This window comes from Aquarana catesbeiana, linkage group LG13, assembly GCF_042186555.1.
Source record: "Aquarana catesbeiana isolate 2022-GZ linkage group LG13, ASM4218655v1, whole genome shotgun sequence".
NCBI classification, from domain to species: Eukaryota; Metazoa; Chordata; class Amphibia; order Anura; family Ranidae; genus Aquarana; species Aquarana catesbeiana.
The window spans coordinates 4720150-4746667 of NC_133336.1; the positions used below are offsets into that span (position 1 = coordinate 4720150).

Consider the following 26518-nt stretch of genomic DNA (forward strand, 5'->3'; position numbering starts at 1 on the left):
ATGTCCCACCCCGGTATAAAAAGATGAAGCTCTATAATTGGAATTCTCCTGTATAAAAAGGAGTTGGAAAAGATTTGTATTCAAAAATGGCGCTTGACTTTAACAAGAGAGTACGCTGAAAACCGGTCAATGTGCAGCACCAAACGCCCTACACTAAGGCTAAATCCTTCAATGACTTCTATATCTTCCATATAACATACATATTGTTTTGTTTTCTCTTCAAATGAGATCTTCCACAAATCCAATAAATCCACACACACATTATAGGTCCAGAAATAAATATCTAAATAAAATTTAGCGATAAAAAAAATCTGGGAAAGGGTACAGAATATGAACAATCTAAAAGGGATTTCTTTGTACTATAAAGACAGAACACATAGTTACGGCATCACAGTCACATCACCATCTAACAGTCCAAAGCAGTCTACGATTGTCCAGACCTGATTGTCGGGGAGGGGGAGGGGTAGAGAAGTCCAGTATTTAGGACAAACTTATGACATCGCCGGTTGGGTGGAATACAAAAGGGAACATGAAAGTCAACTCCTTGTAGTAACATGACTGACGGGGGTCACAACCTGCTGAGGTTTTGTTGGTTAGTAAACTCAAGTCCAGCCAGTGGAATACAGCGACACCTAGGGAGAATGGTGGTGTCTGATGGTCATGCATCAATACCATGGTTCACCATTAGGGGGACAAGTCTGTCATTCTCAGTCTCAAGAAGTCCCCAAAGGGAAGGGAGAGGAGGATTCAGAATACCTACACGGGTGGACTGTCCCAATTAACTGAAGATTTCCCATTTTCTGGAAATCTTTTTCAAAGTATCAGTACTTCCTTAGACCAATGACAGACAACTGATATGGTTGTTGATGGCAACTATGCTAGAACAATGAAGCGTGGCTTTGCTGCTGCCATGGAAGATTCTGCAGCATTCTGGTCAGTGAGGAAGCAATGTTGTAGCAAGAAGTCACCTATGATAGGAATGCCAGTGTGTCATTGGCTTTAGGTTCAGTTTATTTTATTACTTGGGGATGCATGCGAATTCAGCAGCTAGACTCTTTGCAGATGCCCTCTATTGGGCAGCTAGACTCTTTGCGGATGCCCATTAACAGGTGACTAGACCCCTTGAGGATGCCCATCACTGGGTGACTAGACCCCCTTGAGGATGCCCATTACTGGGTGGCTAGACCCCTTGAGGATGCCCATCTCACGGGTGACTAGACCCTTTGGGGATGCCCATCTCACCGGGTGACTAGACCCTTGGGGATGCCCATCTCACCGGGTGACTAGACCCTTTGGGAATGCCTATCTCACTGGTTGACTAGACCTTTTGAGGATGCCCATCACTGGGTGACTAGACCCCATTGAGGATGCCCATTACCAGGTGACTAGACCCTTTGAGGATGCCCATTACCAGGTGACTAGACCCTTTGGGGATACCCATTACCGAGTGACTAGACCCTTTGAGGATGCCCATTACCGAGTGACTAGACCTCTTAAGGATGCCCATTACCGAGTGACTAGACCCCTTGAGGATGTCCATTACCAGGTGACTAGACCCTTTGAGGATGCCCATTACCGAGTGACTAGACCCTTTAAACACCTAGAAAAGCAGCTTCCATGCAGTATGGTAGGTACTCTCTAAAATGGAATCTGCAAGTTTAACAATCAGCACAATATACATAGCTAAATCACCACCGAAAAATAGCACCACTTAAGTCACAAAACACTTACTTGTATACACATTCAAGAACCTCCATGTGACAAACAACGCAAACAGAACAGAACTTTAAAAGCATACACACCAGACCGAACACCCCCCCGTCACATGACATCACCCCTATTCAGAACTTACACAATTATCTTCACCTATGGCCAAGGCTAATCCCGCTAACCCAGTGTCTCCAAAGCTTTGGAAGCAGTCATAGGGCCTATGACAACGCAGTCTGTTTCTGACATCCAAGTTCATTTAGAGTTAATAGACAGGTGCATCTGACCTTGAGTTGACCACCTTTTGACTGACCTGCTTCAAGCCGCTTTCGGATTCCTAATGACCTATATGGGGTCTCTGAATTACTTTAAAATAACTTTAAATAATTATGTCAACTGGGCAGCCATTTTGCAAGCCTGGGTAATGTATTTCATTAGAAGCTGCTCAACATTTCCAGTAAAAAGGGAACAAAATGCAATTAAGCACTATTGGGCTCATGCATGCGCAGTCATGCACACATGGAAGAATTTACAAGGATTAGGATCTGCACATGATTGCTTCTCCAAAGAAAGGAATGGGAACCAAGAAAAAAACCCCACTTCTAGGCCCCATAATGAAGAATTGTTCTTCCTATGCTCTGTGTATGATGTATTGGAGGGGGTGGGCATTGAACTGTTGCAGTTTCAGATACCGGACTAAATATTACTTTCCTTCCTCTGCAAAAATTATGTTCGTTACATTTAGCAATGATTTAAAAATGTTCATTTAAATAAATTCCTCAGTAGCCACAAAGCATATAAATCCACTTTGTGAGCGCCAAATTACTTTGCAAACCTTGTAAAATGTTGCAGTGACATCACTGGGCTGTACATAGCCGTTGCAAAGAGCAGAGCTATGGGATGGTCCCAGCAGGCTCCACCTACTTCAGAATACTACAGGAGGGGGTGGAGACAAGACCAGTCACCCTGCACAAAGAGAGAAGGGCTGCAGGAGGGGTCCCAGCAGGCTCCACCTACTACAGAATACTATAGGAGGGGGCGGAGATATGACCAGTCACCATGCATAAGAAGAGAGAGCAGAGCTGCAGGAGGGGTCTCAGCAGGCTCCACCCACTACAGGAGGGGGCGGCGACAAGACCAGTCACCCTGCACGAGAGAGCAGAGCTGTGGGAGGAGCCGAGCAGGCTCCACCCACTACAGGAGGGGGCGGCGACAAGACTAGTCACTCTGCACAAGGAGAGAGCAGGGGAGAGGGTGCAAACGAGCGGAATTTCCTCTTTTGGGTGTTGTTCCGCTTCAATGCCCCCCACCAACATTTACCTGATCTCTCTCCATGCAGCGCTGTCCCTGGCTGCAGCTCCTCTCTCCCATCTTCCTGCTCTCACTGGACAGACCGACAGCAGTGAAAGCCATTGGCTCCTGCTGCTGTCAAATCAAATCCTGTGAGCAGAGAGTGCAGGGGGGTGGGTGGTGGTGGTGGGGGGGGGTAGCTACGCTGTGCGTGTCTAAGGACGTATACTAAATGGCTCAGGAGGGCACCCGCACATGTGCCACCACAGCATGCTATGGGGGCACAGGCAGGAGAGAAGCAGTGGAGCAAGCCAATGGTGGACCATTATACAATTATATGCTCCTGCTAGGAGGAAGGCTTTGTAAGCCGAAACGCGTTAGCACTTTGGATTCTGTATCAGCATTTATGTAACCAATAAAGAACTTATACCAAGAAGCCTCCGAGTTGCCGGTTACTATTATTATAAATCAGCCAATATATTCCTCTTTTTCCTTGCAATCTGAAACCTTTTTTGCAGATGCAGAGACCCAAACTGCTTATTCTCACCACCCCCCCCCCAATACATCACCGCTGACTGACAGCACAGCGTGTACATGAGCAAATCACTACAGAATCCTGATAAATCATACAAATCCCATGACTTCCCTGGATGGGAACTGCTCAGCTATTACATGCTGGGAGGGGAGAGGAGTGACCACATGCAGGACTAAAATGTACATTTTTCATGCAGTTCTGGTTACGAGACGCAAGATTCCTTTCCTATCACACATGAAGGGTGGCTCCACCACACCATGAAGGGTGGCTCCACCACACCATGAAGGGTGGCTCCACCACACCATGAAGGGTGGCTCCACCACACCATGAAGGGTGGCTCCACCACACCATGAAGGGTGGCTCCACCACAACATGAAGGGTGGCTCCACCACAACATGAAGGGTGGCTCCACCACAACATGAAGGGTGGCTCCACCACAACATGAAGGGTGGCTCCACCACAACATGAAGGGTGGCTCCACCACAACATGAAGGGTGGCTCCACCACAACATGAAGGGTGGCTCCACCACAACATGAAGGGTGGCTCCATCACAACATGAAGGGTGGCTCCATCACACAAGAAGGGTGGCTCCATCACACAAGAAGGGTGGCTCCACCGCACATGAAGGGTGGCTCCATCGCACATGAAGGGTGGCTCCATTATGACATATTTTGGCTATAATAGCCTTTTGTAGTGTTTCAAGTTATTAGCGATTTTGTTGTGTATTAGGTTGGCTGGACTAATTCAAACACTGGCCGCTTGCTTAAGATTGCCGGCCGACATACAAAACCCTTTAAATTTCTCATACATGAAGCATAGCAGATTAGACAGAGCCCTTTAATTGTCCCCATTCCCAGGGATATTGAAGGCAATGAGAAATAAAATATATAGCACCTCCATGTAAAAGATACATCTATACTATCAGAGGAGGCTCAGCCGCCAAAGGGAACATTTCATACAATTTCTAGTGTTAAAGTGAATGTCAGGCCAGAAAAAAAATATTAAAAAACATGCACATTTCTTTGTTTTATTCCCCTGAAACTGCTGTAAGGAAAGAAAGTACCGGTTGATCCTACCAGTCATCCAGTGAGCAGAGAACATTGCCTTTGCTGCTCTGGGACCCCAAGCCCTGCCCAGTTCTCTGTGGACTACAGAACACGTCGGTGTGGAGGGGGAGGGTGTTCTATAGTCCATGAGGGAAAACTGGGCAGGGCTGACAACACTGCTCTGATATCTGTGCAGCAAACATAGCGTTGTCAGCCCACTACAGGAAGTTCGGAGCTCACTGGATTTATTTATTAATAGTTGGCATTTGCATTGTCATTGGTGCAGAGAACTGGAGGTGTAAAGTACTGGCCCTTACTGGTCCCCAGTGTCAGCAAAAAACTCAGAAATACCAACCCTGCCGCCCCCCAACAACCAACCAGACGTGTGCTTTCATTTTTCAGAGGTCTGCTGTCCAGAAAAGTGATCAAAAGATCATTTTTTGAGAACGCAGGAACCGATTCGCTCACAAGATTTCCAGTACGCTTTTTCTATGCGAATAAATATAAGCGATCATTTGATGCACAAATTGCAACATTCGTGGGAAAAAATGATAGAAACAGGGATTTTCAGATTTCTAAACCAACATGTTAAATTCCACAGGCGCATGCACTGCAAAATGATTTCCTAGTATAAATATCACCCCGCTGATGATGTCATCAGGCCCAGCGTGTGGTGACACAATAAGACAACTGGTATGACACATGTAGATGGTCGGGGGAGGGGGGGGGGGGGGTAAAACAACCAGCGTGTACCAGAAAAGGATGGACAGAGCCATACACAGAGCTGCACGATTCTGGATAAAATTATTAACAATTTTTTTTTGCTTAGAATAAAGATCACGATTTTCTCATGATTCACGGCGTAACATCATCTTTCACATTATACAAAAAAATTGGGCTAACTTTAATGTTTCTTCTTTTTTTTTTTTTTTTTTTTAAATTAATGGAAGTATTTTTTCACAAAAAAATGGTGTTTTAAAAAAAAAAAGCGGCACAAATACAGTGCGATATAAAATATTGCAACAACCTCAATTTTATTCTCTAGGGTCTCTGCAAAAAGTAAATAAATATGTTTGGGGGCGCCAAGTAATTTTCTAGCAAAAAATACGGATTTTAACTTGTAAGCAACAAGCGTCCGAAAAAGGAGTGGTTAAACTGACCTCATTTACAGACTGAAGTTCATCCCTTTGATCTGTAAATGAGCAGAAAGATACAATGTTTCTTTTCACCTCTATTTTAGCGCTTTGTTTATAAACATTGCCGACTGCTTTTTCTTTGACGGCTCTGCACCCGTTACATGAATCGTGGAAATGATGGATTAAGATCCTGTTGGGGGGGTTGAATTGAGATCACGATTTTTTTTAACAATTAATCGTGCAGCTCTAATACACAGCATAGCCTCCCATCTAATAGGGCTCAATATGAAGATACACACTCAGCAATACAAGCCTCTGCTGCAATGAAGTGCCAGGAATGATTAAATTACGAAGGAGGCCAGGATTCGGTTACCAGTCCTGGCGATACTGAAGGGAGGAACACACTGCCAAAGCTATGTGACCATGCTCAAAAGGGAGGAGGAGGAGGAAATTGAACACCCTCAATTGCCATAGGACTGCCCAATCGGAAAGCAGGATATTGAACCCCACCCCAAATGCTGACTGAGGGGGATATCAAACACCTCCCCTAGCCATGTGTGTGTGTCCAATGGGAGAGCAGGGTACTGAACTCCCTCCCAAACAGTGGCAGCCGGTCTATAAGGGGCACCCCCCCCCCCCAAAGTTCCCAATGTTCGTTTGCCAAAGAAGAAATGTTAGTCATAGTATAATTGATTAAAAAAATAAATCATTCTCATGTGTGTGCATTATGTGGGGCACCGGACTAATGGCTGTCTATTAGATCCATAAATGTTTGCAAAGCATGTGATTTGAGGCAGAGGCTCCAATTGGCTTGTTTCAGGTTGTCCTCGGGGGCGCAGAGTACTGCGCCCCCAAACCCTCCAACATTTGATTTTAGCGAATCCATATTAGTCATCGCGTCACTTCTGGTTTCCGGCTTCTCGTCTCGTGGAACACAAGGTGTCCTCTGATGAGTGAGAACCTGAAAGGGGTTTGTTTGCACCCCCCACCCCCAAATTTTTTTTATTTTTTTTTTTAGCACCAGCTGCCACTGCTCCCAAGCCATGTGATTGAGCCCATTGGGAGAACAGGATATCAAACACCCCTCCCCCTGACACATGACTGAGCCCACTGGGAGAGCAAGTGTTCGAACACCACCCCCCCCCCCCATAGCTTTCTTTTGTACTCCATAGCCATGAGTCTCTATCATCATCTCATCATCATAACAAAGAGGAGTATTTCAGAACAATGAAAATAAAGGTTTGTCAGAAAATACAGAACTGCAGAACAAACAGAGAGAGAAAACAATGGAAGCATGCTCGGTACGGGGCGTAGGAGGACGCACACAGAACCTTCCGTTTATCTTTCTATCACATCCAGTAAAGCAAAAGGCAAACTGCACCCAAAGCAACCAATAAGGATTCAACTGTCATCACACTGAAGTCTGATTGGTCGCTCAAGGTTACTCCACCTTCAATGTCCTCACAGAGATCTGCACCCATTTCTAAAAGCTGAACTCCAGGCAAACCGTGAAATACACAGGAGAGAGATGAGGGGATCCGTTTTACCTGCCAAAGGCTTAGAACGTAGGATTTGTCCATCCAGTTCTAAGAATTGCACAGAGAGCTGGGGGGCTGGAGAAAGACCTGGTTTTAATTTAAAAACACTTACAAGTCTTGTCCCACCTCCAATTTGTGACTAGACAGTAAAAGGAGAAGCAGCAGACCGACAAGCTCATCTCTCTGCTCTTTCCTCCCATCATGTTTTTTTTTGTACAGGATTGCCTCCTTTTGCTGCTTCTACTTCCCCCTCTCAGAGCCCTGCTGTACAGCAGAGGACAAGCTCATCCCCCTTCTCACTCCTCCCATAACGTTCCTTGTACAGGATTGGCTCCATTTGCTGCTTCTACTTCCCCCTCTCAGAGCCCTGCTGTACAGCAGAGGACAAGCTCATCCCCCTTCTCACTCCTCCCATAACGTTCCTTGTACAGGATTGGCTCCATTTGCTGCTTCTACTTCCCCCTTTCAGAGCCCTGCTGCACAGCAGACTAATGAGCTCTTTACCCTGCTCTCTCCTCCCATGATGTTCATTGTACATGATTGCCTACTTTTGTTTTTCTCCTTCCTCCTCTCCGAGCCCTGCTGCACAGCAGAGGACAAGTTCATCTCCCTGCTCTCTCCTCCCATCATCATGCTCTCTGTTTATGATTAGCTCCTTTTGCTGCTTCTCCTTTCCCCTCTCTGAGCACTGCTTCACTGAAAACCACCAATTTGAGTACTTACAGGATTTGCATATTAGAAAAGAAAATTATACATATTAACAATCACATACATGTTTATTTTCTATCTGCCCGGAGTTCAGTTTTAAAGCTGAATTTCAGGAGTTCAGCAACTTCAGCAAAAGCATGGCACACTATGAGTTAAGTCCAACAAGGTGCCTGCCCCCTCCCGGCCTGATCTCTATTTATATTGGACAGGTTTATTGTGCTCAAGCAGCATTGCGTCTGGACCTCGAACGCTGGACTCCGCCCCTTCAAGTGTCCAATGAGGTGCACTCTAATTCACATCCGACAGTATTATGGAGCTTCGGGGGCACAGCTATTGCTACATTTCAGGGAGGGGGCGGGCATAGCTTCTGTGAATGGGCAGAAGAGGGGAGAGGCGGGCATAGCTTCTGTGAATGGGCAGCAGAGGGGAGGGGGCGAGCATAGCTTCTGTTATTGGGCAGAGGGGAGGGACGGGCATAGCTGCCGCTTCGGTGAATGGTCAGCAGAGGGGAGGGGCGGGCATAGCTTCTGTGAATGGTCAGAGGGGAGGGGCGAGCATAGCTGCCGCTTCTGTGAACGCTCAGCAATGGGGAGGGGCAGGCATCGATGATGCTTCTGTAAACGGGGAGCAGAGGGGAAGGGAAGGCATAGCTGCCGCTCCTATGAATGAGCAGCAGAGGGAAAGGGAAGGCATAGCTGCCGCTCCTATGAATGAGCAGAGAGGGGAAGGGAAGGCATAGCTGCCGCTTATGTGAATGAGCAGCAGAGGGGAAGGGCGGGCATAGCTGCTGCTTCTGTGAATGGGCAGCACAGAAGGGTGGGCATAGCTGCCACTTCTGTGAATGGGCAGCAGAGGGGAAGGGCAGGCATAGCTGCCACTTCTGTGAATGGGCAGCAGAGGGGAAGGGCAGGCATAGCTGCTGCTTCTGTGAATGGGCAGCACAGAAGGGCCGGCATAGCTGCTGCTTCTGTGAATGGGCAGCACAGAAGGGCGGGCATAGCTGCCACTTCTGTGAATGGGCAGAGAGGGGAAGGGCGGGCATAGCTGCTCTCTGTGCTTCTCTCCTCTCTCACAGCCTCAAGTGTGGAGGGTAGCCCACAATGTGGAAGGCATCCATTAAGACCTAACTCATGGCATGCCTGCACTTTTCACAAAGCTGCTGAATTTGTGGAATTCAGCTTCTAATAAGCCAGTGTGTGTATATATATATGACCACATACGCATTTACAGCAAAGCTAAAAAGACGACACAAACTGGGTAAAATGAACTTGGTTGGAGAATAAGACTTCTACATGTGCTCTTTGGATCACTTGATTATTAAAAAGTAAACGCTTTATCTGGCATTAGAAAATACTTCTCAAAATGTTTTAAACCCACCAGAGATGGAAGCTGAAAAGCCATTGCAAGCATAAAAGAGTAAACAAAAAAAAAAAAAACATAAAAGATATAGTGTTTTAAACAGTCAATACCAAGCTGTGAGACAGAGGAGGTGCAAAATAAAACCGCAAATACAACATAAAAAGAAAAAAATGAATCAAGGTGCCTGCAGAGATTATGCTACAAAAAAATTGAATCTTCAAAACGTCTGATGTAGAGGAAGCCGTGGTCAGCTACGAGGAAAGAAAATTAGGCCGGGTAATTTCCCCAGCAAAGCGGAGACTGATGTCGGTCGGAATAAACCCCCAAAGAAAGGAGGTGTAAGTTTTAGGCACGGAGATCACGTTGAGGAGGTTATCGTATCAAAGGGCGGATTTCTTGTAGAGAAAGTCTGGTTTGTTGGGAGACCTTCGTTCCCTGCCTACGGTGTCCTCCCGCTCTAGGTCCATGTTCCTCTGGGCCGAGTGATCCAGGAGGTCGCTGTCCGTGATCCTCCTGAACGACCGCTCGTCCTGCCGGTCGGAGCCGTAGGCGGAGTGCGAGGGTCTGTTCGAGGTCAGGCCGTACGTCAGGTCGGACTCCATTTTCGTCCGCCCCCGGCCGTGGTGAGAGCCGGCGCCCTCCTGCGCGGCCAGCGCCAGATCCAGTCTCTGCGGCGGCTGTTCTAAGACATCGAGGTGTAAGGGTTCGTTGTTCTTTTGCCTGTGGGGGTGACCGTCTTGCGAGTAAAGGTAATCCCTCCTGGGATTGTCTTGCTTTTTCGGGGAAATCTGGTTGGGCAGGTAAGCCGATTTTAATCCGCTCGGTGGGGGTTTGCTGTGACTGTACAGATCGGGACCAAAATAAATGCCCTGGGAAGTCAAGGGGGAGCGCCTGCTCGGCACCGGCGTAGACGGCCGGCAAGCGGAATTGGAGAAGTCGTAGAATTCCGGATATTCCGGCTGGCTGTCTCGGGTATCCATTTTTGGCTCCATGGTTTGCTTTTTCCGGGAGGTGTGCATATGCCGACTCGGGACGTAGGTGTGGTGCTGGGCGGGGACCGGCAACATGTCCGACACCTGCTGGCTCAGCTGGCTATCCATGGTCAATTCCGGCAGCCTCCTGTCTTTTAGTGTCATGCTAGAAACGCCCATCGCGATGTCCGGCATAAACTCATTGAGCACCGGCTCGCCACACTGGTGAACACAAAAGAAAAAAAATACATTAACATCGTATCTAAATGCAAAATGTTGTTATGCAAGTTTCATGGAAAATGTTTTAAATACATTCGGTGTGAAGGGAAACGGTAAATTCCTACTTTTGTTTTTCTTTGCAAAGCAGTAGACATGTGCACTGACAAAAAATACGTTTGTTTTTTAGAAATTTGGAAAACCGAAAATCCGGATTTTCAAATTTCCGAATTTTCGGAATTTTAAAATTCGGAAATGGAAAAATTCGAAAATCTTGAAAAAAAAAAAAAAAAAAGAAAAATCCGTAAAATTCGAAATAATAACTATTAATAATAGATATTAAATTATAGGTATTGGCATTTCTTTTCAATCTTGGCTCTTTGTGAACGGAACAAATACAAATTTATCCAAAGTTACGAATTATCCGAAATAACAAAGGCCGCATCTATACAAATGGAATGGAACAAATAATAATAAAAAGGTTTTTTTATTGTTATTAAATTGTTACATTCCATTCGTTTAGATGCGGCATTTGTTATTTTAGAGAATTAGTGAACATAATGAATTTATCCGGCGTTACGAACAGCCAAATTTTAAAGGAATTTCCAATACCTATAATTTAATATCTATTATTAGTTATTATTTCAGATTTTCGAATTTTCATTCTTATTCTTGGATTTTCAAATTTCCAAAATTTTTGAATTTTTAAATTTATGAAATTTCGAATTTTGTAAATTCGTAATTTCGTAAATTCATAAATTCGTAATTTCGTAAATTCGTAATTTCGTAAATTCGTAAATTCGTAATTTCGTAATTTCGGAAATTCGTAATTTCGGAAATTCCGGAATTAACAAATTTTGTCAAAATTCATTAGAAAACGAATTCGGAAATAAACGAATTGCACATGTCTACAAAGCAGTGTAAATTTCATTAATGAAAATATTTTCGTTGACCAAATTAACACTGGCACTTGAGATTTTAGTCGACTAAAATACGACTAACACAATTCAGATGACCAAAATACAGCTAAAACTAAAATGGCGTTTTAGTCAAAAGACTGACTAAAACGAAATCGAAATTTGAAGTCATAATTTACACTGTTGTAAGACCCCTTTCACACGGAGACAGTATTCAGGCGTTTTAGCGATAGAAATAGCGCCTGTAAACCGCCTCCCATTCTCTGCAATGGGTGCTTTCACACCCGGGCGGTGCTATTGTGAGACGTTTGGAAAAGTCCTGCAAGCAGCATGTTTGGGGCGGGTTGGGAGCGGTGTATAGACCGCTCCCAAAACGCCCTGCCTATTGCAATGAATGGACAGCGGTTCCGAACCACCTGAAAAGAGCCACAAAACTGAAGTTTTAACCTTCTTCGGGGTTAAAAGCTCCCAGCTAGCGGCCGAAAAGAATAGCGGAAAAGTTCCCCCTGTGTGAAAGGGGTCTAATGCAGCCCCAGCAGGGCTAGAAAATCGCATGTCCTGCACTATGCTGCTAAGAAGGACTGTTGCTCCCTGCAGAAGTCCAACATGGCCCCCATGTTGGACTTGTGGGGTAAACCGGGGTGCTCTGCTCTCAAGAATATAACCGAGTGGCACTTGTGAAGAGACACTTCTGTGCCCCACACACCAAACGCATTCAGAAACAAAAACAAAACATTGGATATGCTGCAGAGTTGGGTCCTTGCTCGGGAAAAGCAGTGATAACTCAGCCAACATGCCCCCCCCCCTGAAAGACAGCCAGATCCCTGAAATTAACGGGGATCATGAGCTTTGACAATCGATGAGTTGTAACGGGGGAGGGGGCATTGGAAACATGCGGAGAGACTACGGCTTTAAAAGGAGAAGTATGGCCAAAGTGTGTTGAGGTCCTGGATCACAGGAGTGGAGTTCATTCTGCACTCTTGTGACCTGTTTTCAGCTGTCAGCGGGCTGAAGCCTGCTGACGTCACTCAGCCGGCAGAGGCTCAGGAAAGATCCCGACCACCAGAATCCACCCAGGAGCCTGGATCGGCACCAGGCTCAGCCTCTCAACAATACACCGAGAGAGCCTGAGCCAGCCTCCTCCACAGCCCAGGGCTCCAGTGAGTGCTGGAGGGGCAGAGCAAAGAGCTGGTTAACTGACAGTCACGGCTCTGAGCGGAGGGGGGAGAACTGAGTGATCAGCGGTGTTTGATCGCTCACTTCTCACTAAAGAGCCAGTGGGGGGTAGATGCAGCATCCAGCTAGGCAAGTATGTTTGTTTTTTTTTTTTTACAATCCCGAACTTCTCTTTTAACAGAGAAAGGTCCCATCTTTGCAGAATGGCTACCAGCTCTCTAGCGTCTGGCACCCGGTGTCCTTGGAGGGTGAACCAGTTATAGTTCAGAGCATCCCATTTTTGGGCTATATAAGACTACTGCAGGGTGGTCCTTTCTCTGCAGCAGGACATTTTCCGTGAAGCTTTTTTTTTTTTCTTACACAAAAATCAACAGTAAGACAGACCCCCCCGCGCATCAGATTCATAGAAAACATTTCCCCAGAACCTGCAAATGGGCTTTAAAGGCAAAGTTCACCTTTTCGAACATGTTCCAGCTCCTGCAACCAGTTCCTCCGATACCCCCACCCATTGTGACAAAGGGATCTTCTCCCTACAACAAGCACTGGCGTACAGGGCTCCACCCCCACACAGCTGCATCATTCATTTGCAGTACCGTCAGGCACCGCGGGTGAGCGTTCTCGTAGTTTTTTTTTCCACAAGCCCTGCAGCTTTCAGACAGCCTGTATGGAGGTAAGGGAGAGAAAGCTGCAGGGCTTGTCTGCAGAAGCCTGACATTGCACCCCTGGATCTAACGATCGCTGTGCAATGCTTTCCAGGCTCTGCAGGAAAAAAAAAAAAAAGTGAACGCACATTTGATTCAAAATCCCACCCACATTGATGCCCATAGACAACAAATTCCAATTGCATGATGGGAACTGTAGTTTGTTCCAGTATTGACATCTGTGCTTCCCTTTGTACATCCTCCGGGTGTCCTAAACATAGCTATGATTTCTGTTTCTTACAAAGATACTTTAATAAAAAAATAGGTGGCTAAAAAATATAAAAAAAATATGGAACAGGAATTAATGGTGCACACTGAAAACTGTCCCGGAGTTCAGCTTTAAAAGGCAAGTGTTCATATTCAGGGTGTAATATGCAACATGTTAAAAACAGACCCCCCCCCCCCCCCCCCCCCGCGGTGACAGCTCTAGTGGGGATCTTATCCCCCCACTAGCTGTCAAATTATTTAAAAGAACGCGGCCGTGCAGGGCTCTGTCCACATCACTCATTCAGAGCGCTCTATGAACAGAAAACTACAAGATCCGGCGGCCTTTGTGGCTGTCGGCTTGTAGTTTTCAATACACTCTCACGGCGCTGTGCTACTTCATTGAGTTTTCCTATCAGGATGAATCGGCTTCCTCGTACGAGGTATAAGCAAGCCGATACACTGAGATCTGAAGGAGATCTGCCGATTGGTGGTGCAATGCCTTACAGGCTCCTGCGACAAAATAATAAATGCACATTTTTATTTTTTTTTAACCTGCAAAAAAAAAAAAAAAAGTGTATTTATTATTTTTTTGTCAAAAGGTGAACTGATCCTTCAGGCTGGGTTCACACTGGTGCAAATTGAATGCAAGTTTCACTACATCCAATGTCAGAAGACTGACGGCCTTTCAATGGAGCCGGTTCACACAGCTCCAGGACGGCTGCGGAGCGGTTTGCATTAGAGCCCTGGGCGTCTTCTGGTCCATTTCAGGTCTGAATGCAGCCAAAAATAATGAGTTGAAAAAGGTGAACAGGGACGCAACCAGACCCCCTGCTGTGAGCCGCTCCGCACACAGTGTGAACCCAACCTTAAAGTGATTGTAAAGGTAAATAAAAAATAAAATAACAAACATGTCATACTTACCTCCACTGTGTAGCTCGTTTTACACAGAGTGGTCCCAAACCTGCTCTTCTAGGGTCCTCCCCGCATCGTATAACCCCCTAGGAGAAGCGTTTCCCTGAGGGGGCTACCTTACGGGTGCGCTCCCGAGTCCAGCATTTAGCGCCTGTAGAGGCCGAATGCAGGACTCTGCTCCGCCCCCCAACACTTGTGTCATTGGATTTGATTGACAGCAGCGGGAGCCAATGACTGCGCTGCTATCAATCTATCCAATCAAGAGCCGAGAACCCCGGGGCAGAGAGAGAGCGCGTGTCCCCGCCGCGTCAAGTTTGAGGGTTCAGGTAAGTAAAAACGGTGGGGGGTGGTCACTGATAGGTGTTTTTTCACCTTGATGCATAGGATAAAGGTGAAAAAACACAAAGGTTTACAAGCCCTTTAAGTTTCCCAGCTAGCAGATCAAGGGTTTACCTCACTGACAGCCACATCCCAAAATAACAAAAAAAAGAAAAAAATAAGGGTTACATTTGCACTCACCGCTTGCTGCTCTGCTGCTAGGGCAGCCGCTGCAGCTGCCGCTACGGTCTGCCTGCCAAAGCCAGTATTATTAGTGCAATCAGGGGGTATGGTTTTGACACCAGGCAGGTAAGAGGGTGGGGTGGCTTTAGGGACAGTACGGGAATGGAACAATGAATGATTGCAGGGGTAGGAAAAAGAGCGGGAGGGGTGCTGACTGGGCACTCTCTGCTTCCAGCCCACTTTGAACTGGTTGTGTATTGGCGTGGCAGGCGGGTGGTAAGGAGGGGGTGGTGGAGGTAACGGAGGATGGAAGGCCACGTAAGAGTCTAGGTCAGTAAACATGGTTTCCGGAGCAGGGGTGCTGTTGATCCTACATCTCCCGGACTGGCGCACCGTCAGAAGAGGACTCTCATCTCCAAACCGCTCGTCTGGGAAGAACTTGTGAGGATTCTGCAAACAAGCAGAGCATTGCTTTATTTTGTATTTTTTTTAATATTAACTGGTATAGCTGCTAAAAATACACAAAACTTTTACTCACAGCTTTGCATTAATTTGCATGTAACCTATATGATATTGTAGGACACCACATTTGGAAGCCATGGTCATTAATATAGGAGTTGCCCCTAAACCACCCTCCTCCCCTTCCCCCAACACACACACACACAGCAATGACATCCTCAAGCCATCTGGTTTTACACAAGATTTTGGAGGGTGTCTGGGAGAATTTGTGGCCATTTGTGAGGTCAGGTACTTGAGTTAGATGAGAAGACCTGGCTCACAGTCGATGGTATAATTCAACCCAAAGGTTCAGTAGGGTTGAGGTCAAGGCTCTGTGCAGGACACTCGAGTTTCTTCAAACAAACTGGTCCACCCACACGTCTTGGTGGAGCTGGTCCACCCACACGTCTTGGTGGAGCTGGTCCACCCACACGTCTTGGTGGAGCTGGTCCACCCACACGTCTTGGTGGAGCTGGTCCACCCACACGTCTTGGTGGAGCTGGTCCACCCACACGTCTTGGTGGAGCTGGTCCACACTAGTCAACCCACGTCTGTGGAGCTGGTCCACACCAGTCAACCCACGTCTTTGTGGAGCTGGTCCACACCAGTCAACCCACGTCTTTGTGGAGCTGGTCCACACTAGTCAACCCACGTCTTTGTGGAGCTGGTCCACACTAGTCAACCCACGTCTTTGTGGAGCTGGTCCACACTAGTCAACCCACGTCTTTGTGGAGCTGGTCCACACTAGTCAACCCACGTCTTTGTGGAGCTGGTCCACACTAGTCAACCCACATCTTTGTGGAGCTGGTCCACACTAGTCAACCCACGTCTTTGTGGAGCTGGTCCACACTAGTCAACCCACATTTTTGTGGAGCTGGTCCACACTAGTCAACACACGTCTTTGTGGAGCTGGTCCACACTGGTCAACCGTCCACACTGGTCAACCCACGTCTTTGTGGAGCTGGTCCACACTGGTCAACCGTCCACACTGGTCAACCCACGTCTTTGTGGAGCTGGTCCACACTGGTCAACCGTCCACACTGGTCAACCCACGTCTTTGTGGAGCTGGTCCACACTGGTCAACCCACGTCTTTGTTGAGCTGGTTTAAAGTAGTCAACCAATGTCTTTACGGCGCTGGTCCGAACTGCTAAACCAATGTCTTTACGGAGCTGGCTTTGTACACAGGGGGGAGGGGGGCACAGTCATGCTGGGACAGAAAAGGGTCTTCACCAAACTGTTACCACAAGGCTGGAAGTGCACAATCATCTCCCCAGTCTGACCATCTCTCGTAGCATATTTTTAGTCTCTGCCCACCTACTTTGGCATGACAGCAGCCTGACAGCTTTCTATAGCATTAGGTTCAAGAATTTTATGCGGGGTCTTTTGCAGGTGTTAGGGGCCACACCTGGGCCCTATATCAAGCAAGTTGATCACAAATCCTTGGCTACCAACTTTATCACAGAAGTGAAATACAAGCTTTTTCTTGTATCATTATTCCAGCTTCTACACCCCATCAGTCAATCAATGACCCTTTCGTCTTGTCTTTGGATAGAAACTGAAAATAAACCTCTCGTCCTCTTTTAGAAGTTCTTATGGTAGAGATCCCTGGGGGGTGCAAAAGCCCCAATCAAAACAATCCACCAGATTACCTGTAACAGCTCTGCAGCCGTGTCAGATAGACCAAATTCCCTCAAAACCCGGAGCTGGATCTCATAACTGACAGTAGCACCTTCTCCACAGTTTAAGGCGTATGCGCGCTGAACTTGCTCCGTATGTCGCAGTTCCTGCAGGCGTCTGATCATCTCCCTCACGACTCCAAGCGGGGGAACTGAGGGAAACAAAAGCAGATGTGATCACATTTTTGGTTAAAGCTGAACTCTTGTTAAAAAAAAAAAAAAAAAAAAAAAAAATAATCTTGTCAGGCACATTGTGGTACCCTGAAAAGAAAAGGATGTCCACGTTGGAAATCCCCCCAATCAGGACACTCGTTCAAAAAACAAATGCCAAGAATCACTTTGAAGAGATGCACCAACAGCGTTCTTTTGCGAGTACCGATACTTTGGGTTGCGATTTGCATCCATACAAAATGAATGGGTGTAAATCGCACTGTAAAGAACTGCATGTGGTTTAAATAGGAATGCAGTGTGATTCCTGTCTGAATCGCGTGTGATTCCTGTCTGAATCGCATGCGATTCCCCCCCACAGCTACTCTGTGTGTGTGAACCCAGAAAAAAAAAAGTGAAGCGCCATGTAGTGCAGCAATAGGCAGTTTATTAAAATGTTACAACAACTCACAAAGTAAATGTCTAGTCAAAATCATATCTAGAGGGTCCTCGTCCCGCCGATGATCACAAACCACGGCCGCTGGAGGTACTCGCAGGGCTGGAGGAGAAGTTCCGGGACTCCTGTGGGTATGGGGCGGAAGTGATGTCAGCTTGGCGGCCGACTGCCGGACATCTCCAGCGGCCGTGGTTTCCCATTATTGGCAGGACGGGCAGATATGGATTTGACTAGATATGTACTTTGCGAGTAATTATAACATTTTTAATCACTTCCCGCAAACCGCCGTAGCTGTACATCGGTACTTTTTGATGTAGAATATCAGGGTTATGGCAGAAGATAGCTGCCATAACCCCGGAATTTTCTGAAACGGTGGGCGGTCCTCTAAGGTGGAAGTGGTCTCCGCAGCGGCTTAGTCACCGCCGGCTACGGTGAGCCCAAACCCCCTCCCCCCCGCCACTTACTGTAGCCGGCGGTGACGATCCGATGCTTCCCCCTCAGAGGCACTGTGTTCAGTGAGGGAATGATGGCCCCCCATTTGACTCAATGACGTTGGATGACAGAAGCGACGTATATATATATATTTTATTGCATTTAAAGTGGAGTTCCACCCACTTTTACAACTCTTCAGCATCCCTCACTAAACTGTGCACTGTAAACGAATTGGATATTTTTAAATTTTTTTCCTCAGCACCCACTGTATATCTGCTGTATTCATTTTTCACTTCCTCCTCCCTGGCCGTGGCCCATCGCATCATTTCCTGTTTGCAATGCCTTCTGGGAAGGGGCGGCAACTTCCTCTGACACTGCCTTTGCTATGGAAACCTGACCTGAAACCTATTACAGTGCTTGTGCTGCACTGAGCATGTGCGAGATCTGCAAGGATGAGATCCAGGAAGAAATACAGTCTGGCTTCAGATGCCCACAGTTAAGATGGCCACGGCCTGCTGTAAGTTTATAAAATAACAAACTACTGCTATAAACTAACAAAACAGACCTTAGTTTAAAAACTAACTTTACTAGAGTACATTAAGCTTGTGTATTATAGGGGTATTTTTATTTAAAAAGTATCATTTCGGCCGGAACACCACTTTAAGTGTAAATATGAGATCTGAGGTCTTTTTGACCCCCCAGATCTCACAATAAAGAGGTCCTGTCATGCTTTTTTTCTATTACAAGGGATTTTTACATTCCTAGTAATAAAAGTGATCCAGAAAAATATTGTTTAAAGGGACAGTGTAAAAAAAAAGTAAAAGAAAGAAAAAAAAATTTAAAGCGCCCCGTCCCGCCGTGTTTAGAAGTGAACGCATACGCAAGTCGCGCCTACATACGCAAACAGTGTTAAAACCACACATGTGAGGTATCGCCGCGATCGTTGGAGCGAGGGCAACAATTCTAGCAAAAGACCTCCTCCAACTCAAAACTGGTAACCTGTAGAAAACGTTGCCAACGGAGATTTTTAAGGGTCAAAGCCTGTTGCCATTCCACGAGCGGGCGCAATTTTAAAACCTGACATGTTGGGTATCAATTTACTTGGTGTAATATTATCTTTCACAATATAAAAAAAATAATGGGTTAACTTTACGGTTTTCTTATTTTTTAAATTGAAAAAAAAGTGTATTTTTTCCAAAAAAAAATTGCACAAATACGGTGTGATATAAAGTATTGCAACGACGGCCATTTTATTTTCTAGGGTGTCTGAAGAAAAAAAAAAAATAATGTTTGGGGGGTTATAAATAATTTTCTAGCAAAAAAAAAAAAACAAACAGATTTTAACTTGTACACAAGTTTGAAAAATAGGCCTGGTCCTTAAGTGGTTAATAAACTCTCTATTGCTTGCACTACACGACGCTTCGCTTTCTTTACTGGGTTCACACACACAGGAGCGGTGGGGGAAATCGCATGAGAGTCGGACAGGAATCGGACTGCATTCCTGTTCCAACTCTCATGCGATTCTTAGCAGTGGGATTTGCATCTATTTATTTTAGATGAACGCAAACCGCACTGCAAAGTATTGTTTTGGTATCGGGGGCACTTTCACGGGTATTAATGCTCGGTATCAGCACAGATATCGATATCGGTGCATCCCTAGGCTCTTCTCTCACTTCTTGATGACACCCCGGGACACAGTGAAAGAATAGAATCAAGAATAGGACAGAAGTGGCAAAAAAAAAAAAAAAAACCTAATGGATTTTAACCCCTTCCCTATTCTATGATGTCATCCCCGCTCTTTGCACCTGTAGACTGCAGTGATGAAAAATCCCAACTGACAACATGACAGACCGAGCTCACAGGAAGTAGCCCATCATTAAAACGCAGAAGAAGACAGGTACTGATGAGCTTTTTATTTTCATACCATGCTGGGCTACCATTGCAGTTGTGATTTAATTCATCTCAGGAATATTCCTGCTTCAAAAAAAAATACAAAACCTAACAGACATTGCCAAAAAATAACACCGAGCTCCCCACGGGTCACTCCACCCCACCTTTCAGGTCTCAGGAAGCCCCTCCTAATATTTATTATATCTACAGATCATGACACATTAGTGTGGATAGCAAGTTCCAAATATAAAAATAAAGAATAAGGAACGTGGCATACTTCATGTAATGGACACCCAGGGGTGTTCTCTATGAGAATATTATTTTTTGAAATGAAGATTAATAATGGCTAGAAAAAAAAATTGAAAGTGAAAACTGTACTGCTCCTCTACATTGGTGATCAGTGAGAAGAATGTCCCTTACATTGGTGATCAGTGAGAAGAATGTTCCTTACATTGGTGATCAGTGAGAAGAATGTTCCTTACATTGGTGATCAGTGAGAAGAATGTTCCTTACATTGGTGATCAGTGAGAAGAATGTTCCTTACATTGGTGATCAGTGAGAAGAATGTTCCTTACATTGGTGATCAGTGAGAAGAATGTCCCTTACATTGGTGATCAGTGAGAAGAATGTCCCTTACATTGGTGATCGGTGAGAAGAATGTCCCTTACATTGGTGATCAGTGAGAAGAATGTCCCTTACATTGGTGATCGGTGAGAAGAATGTCCCTTACATTGGTGATCAGTGAGAAGAATGTTCCTTACATTGGTGATCGGTGAGAAGAATGTTCCTTACATTGGTGATCAGTGAGAAGAATGTTCCTTACATTGGTGATCAGTGAGAAGAATGTTCCTTACATTGATCAGTGAGAAGAATGTTCCTTACATTGATCAGTGAGAAGAATGTTCCTTACATTGGTGATCAGTGAGAAGAATGTTCCTTACATTGGTGATCAGTGGGAAGAATGCTCCTTACATTGGTGATCAGTGAGAAGAATGTTCCTTACATTGGTGATCAGTGAGAAGAATGTTCCTTACATTGGTGATCAGTGAGAAGAATGTCCCTTACATTGGTGATCGGTGAGAAGAATGTCCCTTACATTGGTGATCAGTGAGAAGAATGTCCCTTACATTGGTGATCGGTGAGAAGAATGTCCCTTACATTGGTGATCAGTGAGAAGAATGTTCCTTACATTGGTGATCGGTGAGAAGAATGTTCCTTACATTGGTGATCAGTGAGAAGAATGTTCCTTACATTGATCAGTGAGAAGAATGTTCCTTACATTGATCAGTGAGAAGAATGTTCCTTACATTGGTGATCAGTGGGAAGAATGTTCCTTACATTGGTGATCAGTGAGAAGAATGTTCCTTACATTGGTGATCAGTGAGAAGAATGTTCCTTACATTGGTGATCAGTGAGAAGAATGTTCCTTACATTGGTGATCAGTGAGAAGAATGTTCCTTACATTGGTGATCAGTGGAAAGAATGTTCCTTACATTGGTGATCAGTGAGAAGAATGTTCCTTACATTGGTGATCAGTGAGAAGAATGTTCCTTACATTGGTGATCAGTGAGAAGAATGTTCCTTCCATTGGTGATCAGTGAGAAGAATGTTCCTTACATTGGTGATCAGTGAGAAGAATGTTCCTTACATTGGTGATCAGTGAGAAGAATGTTCCTTACATTGGTGATCAGTGAGAAGAATGTTCCTTACATTGGTGATCAGTGAGAAGAATGTTCCTTACATTGGTGATCAGTGAGAAGAATGTTCCTTACATTGGTGATCAGTGAGAAGAATGTCCCTTACATTGGTGATCAGTGAGAAGAATGTCCCTTACATTGGTGATCGGTGAGAAGAATGTCCCTTACATTGGTGATCAGTGAGAAGAATGTCCCTTACATTGGTGATCGGTGAGAAGAATGTCCCTTACATTGGTGATCGGTGAGAAGAATGTTCCTTACATTGGTGATCGGTGAGAAGAATGTTCCTTACATTGGTGATCAGTGAGAAGAATGTTCCTTACATTGATCAGTGAGAAGAATGTTCCTTACATTGATCAGTGAGAAGAATGTTCCTTACATTGATCAGTGAGAAGAATGCTCCTTACATTGGTGATCAGTGAGAAGAATGTTCCTTACATTGGTGATCAGTGAGAAGAATGTTCCTTACATTGGTGATCAGTGAGAAGAATGTTCCTTACATTGGTGATCAGTGAGAAGAATGTTCCTTACATTGGTGATCAGTGGAAAGAATGTTCCTTACATTGGTGATCAGTGAGAAGAATGTTCCTTACATTGGTGATCAGTGAGAAGAATGTTCCTTACATTGGTGATCAGTGAGAAGAATGTTCCTTACATTGGTGATCAGTGAGAAGAATGTTCCTTACATTGGTGATCAGTGAGAAGAATGTTCCTTACATTGGTGATCAGTGAGAAGAATGTTCCTTACATTGGTGATCAGTGAGAAGAATGTTCCTTACATTGGTGATCAGTGAGAAGAATGTTCCTTACATTGGTGATCAGTGAGAAGAATGTTCCTTACATTGGTGATCAGTGAGAAGAATGTCTCTTACATTGGTGATCAGTGAGAAGAATGTTCCTTACATTGGTGATCAGTGAGAAGAATGTTCCTTACATTGATGATCAGTGAGAAGAATGTTCCTTACATTGGTGATCAGTGAGAAGAATGTTCCTTACATTGATGATCAGTGAGAAGAATGTCCCTTACATTGGTGATCAGTGAGAAGAATGTTCCTTACATTGGTGATCAGTGAGAAGAATGCTCCTTACATTGGTGATCAGTGAGAAGAATGTTCCTTACATTGGTGATCAGTGAGAAGAATGTTCCTTACATTGGTGATCAGTGGGAAGAATGTTCCTTACATTGGTGATCAGTGGGAAGAATGTTCCTTACATTGGTGATCAGTGAGAAGAATGTTCCTTACATTGGTGATCAGTGAGAAGAATGTTCCTTACATTGGTGATCAGTGAGAAGAATGTTCCTTACATTGGTGATCAGTGGGAAGAATGTTCCTTACATTGGTGATCAGTGAGAAGAATGTCCCTTACATTGGTGATCAGTGAGAAGAATGTTCCTTACATTGGTGATCAGTGAGAAGAATGCCCCTTACATTGGTGATCAGTGGGAAGAATGTTCCTTACATTGGTGATCAGTGAGAAGAATGTTCCTTACATTGGTGATCAGTGAGAAGAATGTTCCTTACATTGGTGATCAGTGAGAAGAATGTTCCTTACATTGGTGATCAGTGAGAAGAATGTTCCTTACATTGGTGATCAGTGAGAAGAATGTTCCTTACATTGGTGATCAGTGAGAAGAATGTTCCTTACATTGGTGATCAGTGAGAAGAATGTTCCTTACATTGGTGATCAGTGAGAAGAATGTTCCTTACATTGGTGATCAGTGAGAAGAATGTTCCTTACATTGGTGATCAGTGAGAAGAATGTTCCTTACATTGGTGGTCAGTGAGAAGAATGTTCCTTACATTGGTGATCAGTGAGAAGAATGTTCCTTACATTGGTGATCAGTGAGAAGAATGTTCCTTACATTGGTGATCAGTGAGAAGAATGTTCCTTACATTGGTGATCAGTGAGAAGAATGGTCCCTTACATTGGCAGTCAGTGAGAAGAATTCTTATATATTTCAAACAATTTAATGGGCATTCTTTTTCTTCGAAAGAAAAGAATCCCAAAACTGACAAGGTTAATCAGCCATTTGCTCCTCACCTTGGTCACTGGTGGATTATGCGTGGAGCTCTTAAAACAAAACTGAACAGAGATAATCAGTAGGGAAATGAGAGACACAAAGACAGCTGATCACATTTACCTGGTATTTCATTGGCTACTACAGTAGGAGGGTTTGTCTGGCTACTGCTCATTTGCTGGTGGTTGATCATGTGACAGCACTGTGGCACTGCGTTGTTCACCATGTACAGCGTGTCGGGAACGTTCGACATTCGAACCATCCTCAACCGAACCAAATCCGTCTGCTCCACCATCATCTCATCCAGCACAGACTGAAATATAAAAATTTCAGATTAGAAAATGGAGAATTTGATACATTGCAGGAAATAAAGTATCTAAACCATAGAACAAAAATGTAATATTTTGTAGCCTCCCTGTCTTTGGATGTGATGAGTGCATTGTTCTCCTGACAAACACTGAACGCTACAGAATGGATTGTTACTCTGCAGCCTTCAACAAGTGTTTACTCACGTACTCCTGATGAAGTGTCTGATGGTGCCACGAAACGCGTTGATGGTGTAGAAATACATTCCATGGCCAATAATGACCAGTCCTTGATGTAAAAGATTTTCAAGCATTCTCTTTCATTCGGGAGCCTCTGGGATCAGTAACCATTTTTGGGGCTCGTTTCCTCACACACTTCCTGTCCCAGGGTGACAACACTCGCCGTACTCTATGGAGGAGCAGGGTTGTCACACTAGGTTGCTTGTTTCTATCTAATGAGGACTACAAAACACCTATTCATCTCATATCCTTAACCACTTCAGCTCTGGAAGGTTTACCCCCCCCCATATGACCAGGTCCTTATTTGCGATATGGCACTGCGTTACTTTAACAATTGCGCGGTCTGCGACGCTGTACCCAAATTAAATTTATGTTCTTTTTTTCCCACAAATAAAGTTTGCTTTTGGTGGCATTTGATCACCTCTGCTGTTATTTTCTGCACAACAAAAAAAAGACTGACCATTTTGGAAAAAAAAAAAAAAAAAAAAAAAAAAAAAAAAAAAAAAAAAATCACAATTTTTTTTACCTTTTGCAATAAATCAACCAATAAAGTGTAAAAAAAAAAATCTAAAAAAATCTAATTTCTTCATCAATTTATGTCAATATATATTCTGCTACATATTTTTGGTAAAAAAAAAATATATATGTTTTGTTAGAACCAAACGATGGGATATATTTATAGAATTGTTAATTTTTTTACTAGTAATGGCGGCGATCAGCGACTTATAGCGGGACTGCGATATTGCCGCGGACAAACTGGACAATAAGTGGCACTTTTTTTGGGGGACCAGTACTAAAAATACACACTATAACTGTACTAATAACACTGGTAGAAAAGGGGTTAACATATGGGGCGATCAAAGGGTTAAATGTGTCCCTAGGGAGTGCCTGCTAACTGGGGGAGGTGCTTTGACTGGGGGGGGGGGAAGGTAAAGATCTGACAGAACGCGTTGATCTGCCTTGTTTACATAGATAGACTGCTGTTCTGCCTCTCGAATGATCACTGGTGGACAGAGTCCACCAAACCCACCGATTGGCTCCCGCTGTGTCCAATCACAGCAGAAAAAGGTTGCCGGCGGCGCGCGTGCGATTCAGACCCAGTGTGCAAAATGACACATGTATGTGGGCTGGTCAGCAAGTGGTTAAAGTGAATGTAAAAAAATATTTTTTTCCCCATAAAATTACAAACATATTATAATGTGTGATGGTTTTGCACAGAGCAGCCCCAAGCCTCCTCTTCTTGGGTCCCCCACCGGTGCTCCCAGCTCCTCCTCTTCTTGGGTCCGGCGCTGCCGGCTCCTCCTCCTCTTGGGTCCAGCACCGGCACTCACGGGTCCTCATCCTCTTCTTGGGTCCCCCACCTAGCGCTCCTCCTCCTCTTCTTGGGTCCCCCACCTAGCGCTCCTCCTCCTCTTCTTGGGTCTACCACCGGCGCTCCTCCTCCTCTTCTTGGGTCTACCACCGGCGCTCCTCCTCCTCTTCTTGGGTCTACCACCGGCGCTCCTCCTCCTCTTCTTGGGTCTACCACCGGCGCTCCTCCTCCTCTTCTTGGGTCTACCACCGGCGCTCCTCCTCCTCTTCTTGGGTCTACCACCGGCGCTCCTCCTCCTCTTCTTGGGTCTACCACCGGCGCTCCTCCTCCTCTTCTTGGGTCTACCACCGGCGCTCCTCCTCCTCTTCTTGGGTCTACCACCGGCGCTCCTCCTCCTCTTCTTGGGTCTACCACCGGCGCTCCTCCTCCTCTTCTTGGGTCTACCACCGGCGCTCCTCCTCCTCCTCTTCTTGGGTCTACCACCGGCGCTCCTCCTCCTCCTCTTCTTGGGTCTACCACCGGCGCTCCTCCTCCTCCTCTTCTTGGGTCTACCACCGGCGCTCCTCCTCCTCCTCTTCTTGGGTCTACCACCGGCGCTCCTCCTCCTCCTCTTCTTGGGTCTACCACCGGCGCTCCTCCTCCTCCTCTTCTTGGGTCTACCACCGGCGCTCCTACTCCTCTTCTTGGGTCTACCACCGGCGCTCCTACTCCTCTTCTTGGGTCTACCATCGGCGCTCTATCCTCCTCCTCTTGGGTCTACCACCGGCGCTCTTGGCCCCTTCTCTTCCTGGTATGTACCCATAGGAAGCCGCTTGCTATTGGGACCTACCTGCGTGCTGGTTTCCGAGCCACATTATCTGTGTGTATTGACACAAACCGTGTGGCTCGGCACCGCTCCCTTGTCACAGAATTTGATTGACAG

The 26518-nt window shown here is 45.5% G+C and overlaps 1 protein-coding gene across 2 annotated transcripts in view; it reads right to left on the reverse strand.

Annotated features, from left to right (window-relative positions):
- Positions 1 to 5558: 5558 nt before the first annotated feature.
- BTBD7 (BTB domain containing 7) overlaps positions 5559 to 26518 on the reverse strand; it is an 80264-nt gene continuing 59304 nt past the window's right edge. For both annotated transcript variants that reach the window (XM_073609593.1, XM_073609594.1), the window contains 4 exons: positions 23863 to 24052; positions 17070 to 17248; positions 14940 to 15371; positions 5559 to 10513 (listed from right to left, as the gene is read on the reverse strand). In XM_073609593.1, coding sequence (XP_073465694.1) covers positions 9701 to 10513; positions 14940 to 15371; positions 17070 to 17248; positions 23863 to 24052 — 1614 coding nt within the window. In that variant the 3' untranslated portion in view covers positions 5559 to 9700. The remainder of the gene's footprint in view (positions 10514 to 14939; positions 15372 to 17069; positions 17249 to 23862; positions 24053 to 26518) is intronic.